Source organism: Trichomycterus rosablanca, chromosome 12 (assembly GCF_030014385.1).
Source record: "Trichomycterus rosablanca isolate fTriRos1 chromosome 12, fTriRos1.hap1, whole genome shotgun sequence".
NCBI lineage: Eukaryota > Metazoa > Chordata > Actinopteri > Siluriformes > Trichomycteridae > Trichomycterus > Trichomycterus rosablanca.
This window is the reverse complement of record NC_085999.1, coordinates 20,622,348-20,628,347: the sequence shown is the minus strand read 5'-3', so window position 1 is coordinate 20,628,347 and position 6,000 is coordinate 20,622,348. Positions and strand designations below refer to the sequence as shown.

At 38.8% G+C, this 6,000-nt stretch overlaps 1 protein-coding gene across 1 annotated transcript in view; it reads left to right on the top strand.

Annotated features, from left to right (window-relative positions):
- Window positions 1–2,828: 2,828 nt before the first annotated feature.
- mao (monoamine oxidase) overlaps window positions 2,829–6,000 on the top strand; it is a 41,439-nt gene continuing 38,267 nt past the window's right edge. The window contains exon 1 of the mRNA XM_063005826.1: window positions 2,829–2,917. Within this exon, the coding sequence (XP_062861896.1) occupies window positions 2,869–2,917 (49 nt within the window). The 5' untranslated portion in view covers window positions 2,829–2,868. The remainder of the gene's footprint in view (window positions 2,918–6,000) is intronic.

Below are 6,000 nucleotides of genomic sequence, written 5' to 3'. Positions count from 1 at the left end.
GAAAATGTAATGTGGTGCCCTCACAATTATTTCTTGCAATAAATTATGCAATAAAATAGGATGCAGTGTTGTTCAGGATATTCCTAGGTAAGAAAACACAATGAAGTGCCTAATTACAGCCCAATCTTGTCACAGAACAGATATTTCACTCATCATATGCTCCCACATTCAGCAATGTAAAAGCTGTGCTAATGTGCCTTAAAGACACTGGAATTAGTTTTTGCCAAATCTGCTTGATCATCTGTCAATTGAGAGGGATATGTACGTTGACCAAAATGAGGTTACTGACATTAAGGATGTATAATTTCTACACACTCCTGTTACAATGCCACGTTTTGTGAGACCTTTAATCTGTACACCTCCATTTAAAAACAAAATGAAAAATGTATATACATATGCACACCCTTAAACTAATACTTTGTTGAAGCATCTTTAGATTTTATGTCAGCATTCAGTTTTTTTGGGTCTACCAGCATGGCACATCTTGGTATATGTAACGCCTTGGAAATTTTCGTACCCTCCTCCTAATATATATATATATCTATATATCTATATATCTATATATCTATATATATATATATCTATATATCTATATATATATACAGTGTATCACAAAAGTGAGTACACCCCTCACATTTCTGCAAATATTTTATTATATCTTTTCATGGGACAACACTATAGAAATAAAACTTGGATATAATTTAGAGTAGTCAGTGTACAACTTGTATAGCAGTGTAGATTTACTGTCTTCTGAAAATAACTCAACACACAGCCATTAATGTCTAAATGGCTGGCAACATAAGTGAGTACACCCCACAGTGAACATGTCCAAATTGTGCCCAAAGTGTCAATATTTTGTGTGACCACCATTATTAGCACTGCCTTAACCCTCCTGGGCATGGAGTTCACCAGAGCTGCACAGGTTGCTACTGGAATCCTCTTCCACTCCTCCATGATGACATCACGGAGCTGGTGGATGTTAGACACCTTGAACTCCTCCACCTTCCACTTGAGGATGCGCCACAGGTGCTCAATTGGGTTTAGTCCATCACCCTTACCTTCAGCTTCCTCAGCAAGGCAGTTGTCATCTTGGAGGTTGTGTTTGGGGTCGTTATCCTGTTGGAAAACTGCAATGAGGCGCAGTTTTCGAAGGGAGGGGATCATGCTCTGTTTCAGAATGTCACAGTACATGTTGGAATTCATGTTTCCCTCAATGAACTGCAGCTCCCCAGTGCCAGCAACACTCATGCAGCCCAAGACCATGATGCTACCACCACCATGCTTGACTGTAGGCAAGATACAGTTGTCTTGGTACTTCTCACCAGGGCGCCGCCACACATGCTGGACACCATTTGAGCCAAACAAGTTTATCTTGGTCTCGTCAGACCACAGGGCATTCCAGTAATCCATGTTCTTGGACTGCTTGTCTTCAGCAAACTGTTTGCGGGCTTTCTTGTGCGTCAGCTTCCTTCTGGGATGACGACCATGCAGACCGAGTTGATGCAGTGTGCGGCGTATGGTCTGAGCACTGACAGGCTGACCTCCCACGTCTTCAACCTCTGCAGCAATGCTGGCAGCACTCATGTGTCTATTTTTTAAAGCCAACCTCTGGATATGACGCCGAACACGTGGACTCAACTTCTTTGGTCGACCCTGGCGAAGCCTGTTCCGAGTGGAACCTGTCCTGGAAAACCGCTATATGACCTTGGCCACCATGCTGTAGCTCATTTTCAGGGTTTAGCAATCTTCTTATAGCCCAGGCCATCTTTGTGGAGAGCAACAATTCTATTTCTCACATCCTCAGAGAGTTCTTTGCCAATAGGTGCCATGTTGAATTTCCAGTGGCCAGTATGAGAGAATTGTACCCAAAACACCAAATTTAACAGCCCTGCTCCCCATTTACACCTGGGACCTTGACACATGACACCAGGGAGGGACAACGACACATTTGGGCACAATTTGGACATGTTCACTGTGGGGTGTACTCACTTATGTTGCCAGCTATTTAGACATGAATGGCTGTGTGTTGAGTTATTTTCAGAAGACAGTAAATCTACACTGCTATACAAGCTGTACACTGACTACTCTAAGTTATATCCAAGTTTCATGTCTATAGTGTTGTCCCATGAAAAGATATAATGAAATATTTGCAGAAATGTAAGGGGTGTACTCACTTTTGTGATACACTGTATATATATATTCAGTTTGTTTTGTACAGATTGTAGGTCAAATTAAGGTGGAATTTTGAGATGATTTACTACGGTGTGATCTTTTTTTACATCACACAGATTTTGCATTTTAACAGGAGTTTGTATACTGTTTATGTCCATTGTATAAACACATGGTCAATACAAGAATTGCTCTATGACTACACCGCCCACCATCTCCCTTCCTGGACTACTAAGCTCCTCATAGCTTTCACATTGACATTATCACATACAGTATATGAGTGTTTGTGAAAGAAATCTGTGTTTTATTTCGGGGATCTTAACTTTTAAAGGTTTATAGTTACATATGTAATCTGTATTGCTTTAATAACGTAATGTTAATGAAGACATGATCATACATGCTGCATCATAGCTTTTTGCACGACACTGGTGCATAATGTGCAGTAGGTTCTCTGTTTCGCTCCCGTTCCCTCCAAACAGCTCGAGTCCGCCACTGTTGTAATGCAATCGGTTTGTTGAACCTGTATGTATTTGTAGGCGGGATCTAGCGGGCGTGGTTGCTTGATTTATAGGCGGGGTTATGTTGCTCGTGGGCGGGGCTGTATCGGACTCGCGGTGGGTGTCGCGCTTTAATGGACTCTTTTCCCTTCGAGCGAACGACGGACTGTTCTCACACAGAGAAGAGAGATCACACTGAGGCATGGCAGCCAACACGTACGATGTGGTTGTTATTGGGGCCGGCATTTCAGGTAAGTGCCATAAACATGTCGCCATAAACTTCATTCCACTTTACCGCGATTTTAAACAATCCTGGAATTATGCTCCATGAGAATTGCGTGGTTATAAAATAGAGTTTTGACAGTCGTGCGACTCGACTGATAATGAGCAGCGTCCTCAGGAGAGTTTTGCATCGTTCAGCCAAACGGCGATAATAACGCATCATATCGCTTCAGTTTAGCCGAGTCTGCATGTCGGGCAGTTTGTGATGAAGTGACTTATAAAATGAGTTCTCGCACTGTCTCATATGATAAAACCCAATCTTGTTAAGAGTTATTGTGTAATCTAAGCTCGCTTCCTGTTTCGTGAGGTGAATAATGTATCTATCGGTTGTAACTGCAATACTGCTGCTTACAGGTGCTGCATCCATACATTGAAAACTACCTGTAGCAACAGCGACATTATTGTTGTGTATTACAGGCTGTTATAACTGTTGAATTTTATTATACACTTTTCCCAGTCAACCAGCATCTACGTGGTCACTATGTTACAGCCGCTAGTTCTGACATTGCATCGTTGCATTGATGCACAGTAGGGACTAAAAGCACTAGTCCAAATGTTTCTAGTTTTTTTCGGATTTAACACAAGGCTTTGGATTAAATGATATAATAAGCACAAGTTGAGTGAATAGTTAAATAGTTTACATAAATTTCAATAGCTTCGAATGTATTAACTTAAATGAAATTTGATCAAATCTAAATGTGTGTGTGTGTTTTAATGGAAATTAAAACACTCAAGGAAATGTAACTATTTATACAAATGAATTGACATGGTAAATTTAACAAAAGATGCTCACTTGCTGTTCAGTATTGGCAAAAGAAACTTTGTTATGTATGTCATTTTCAAAGATTCATCTGATTATAAAATTTGTATGAAATTTACTCCCTCTTCCCCCCATTGTAGTTAGAACATAGAATTGAAAAACTTTTATGGGCCACAAACATTCTTCTGCAACATATACAGTTGCAAGTGGAAATATTCAAACACACCCAAAGAAAGTAAGGATTTTCTTTTGCATTTTTCCCCAAATTGTCCTCACAATCTAGTCATATCCATTCACCCAATCACATTTTGCTTTCTCTACTGCTGCTGTGAGTCAAGCCTTGATCTCCATTATCCCATCTTACTGTGCAGGCAGCATGGACTAGCCAGCAGAGGCCGTAATTGCAGCAGTTATGAGGAATCTCCTCCGGTACTCTCACCTTTTCGGATGAGCCACTAATAGTAATAAAGATTTATAACTTTTTAAACCTTTTTTGCAGAGCTAGATTTTGCTTTATCAATTAAATGTTCCAGCAAATGAACAAAGAAAATGAAAGATGTAGTATTTTAGAGTAGCAGGGTTTTTTTAATACTGCCATGTCACAATTAATCCTTCATTATATTCAAATTCAAGTGAAGTCATATTAATTTGTATAGCGCTTTCTACAGTTGACATTGTGTCAAAGCAATGTAACATATTTTAGGAGCAAAAGCCCTGATGAGCTAGCTGAGGACAACAGTGGCAAGGAAAAACTCCCTTGAAATTACAAAGAAGAAAACTTGAAAGGAAACAGACTCAACAGGTGGCCAGTAGGGTAACTGACTAAAACGTGACTAATATGATCAAACTTACTATGTGTGGATAGCATTCGAGCTTTTGCATTTTAAATCTGGAGCTTTTTCATGGATATACCAGAACATCCAGTGAGAAAGGCATTACAGTAATCTAACCTTGAAGTTATAAATGCCTGAATCAGTTTTTCACAGTAATTGACAAAGTGTATTTCTTTTTTTTATAGATATTACACAGATAAAAGAAGACGACTCTTGTAAAATGACTAATGTTTGTGTTAAAGAGGGGTCTGAATCCATCATGACACCCATTTTTATTTTTTTTACAACAAAGCTTAGTGTTAGAGAGACAGCATTAATAATTACCACTAGTTTAGACAAGTAATACCTCAGTTTTAGATTAAATAGAATGTTAGGCGACATCCAGAATTTTATTTCGCTTACACAATCCTCAGTCTTACTGATTGTGTTGATGTTGTTTGATTTGTTAGATACATAACTGTGTGTCGTCTGCATAACAGTGATTGATGCCATGTTTAAAAATGATTTTTCTCAACTGTAGCATGTAGAGGGTAAAAATAGATGCCCCAATATTGACCTCATGCAAAACCATACTTTACTTTTGTAGTTTCTGAGCATTTATTATTTACATGGACAAATTAGGAGTGGTGAGTCCTTTAACATTTACTGTATTTTTTTGCCTATCCAGTAAAATATTATGATCCATTATCAGTGGACATTAGTATAGTATTAACTACCCTAATTAATGCAGTTTCAGTACTATGGTTGGGTCTAACTCCTGAGATTATTCGTGAATATTATTTCTGTGCAGACTGCTTTTTCTAGACTTTTTAATACGAAGTTTAAAATTGGCCTTTTATTAGACCTCACAAATGGGTTAAGATTAGGTTTTTTAATCAGTGGTTTTATAACTGATTTATAGGCAAGCAATAGCCTAGTGGTTAAGGCACTGGACTAGTAACCAGAGGGTCGCTGGTTCAAGCCCCACCACCGCCAGGTTGCTGCTGTTGGGCCCTTGAGCAAGGCCCTTAACCTTCAATTGCTCAAGCTGTACACTGTGATGTAAGTCGCTTTGGATAAAAGCGTCTGCTAAATGCCGAAAATGTAAATGTAAATAACTGCACATTCAAACAGTTTGGGTACATATAGAAGACTAAAGGATGTATTTATTATGGTAAGCATAGGCTCTATAATGGCAGGGAATAAACCTTGAAGTAAGCGAGTAGGGTGAAGTATACATGATGAATGACTTTAATGAATTCATTAATAAAGTTAACTCACTTTGGAAGATTGGATTAAAGGAATTTAGTTGGATAATATTGTTGGATAAGCCGATATTATCACTCATGCTGCTCAGGGTGTGTTGCTTCTTACTAAAGGGGTGGGGGCACTGCTTTTTAAATTTGTATTTGTTCTGTCTTCTCATTAAAGAATGATAGAAAATCATTACTAGTACAAACCGATGGTACATTTCTGGTAA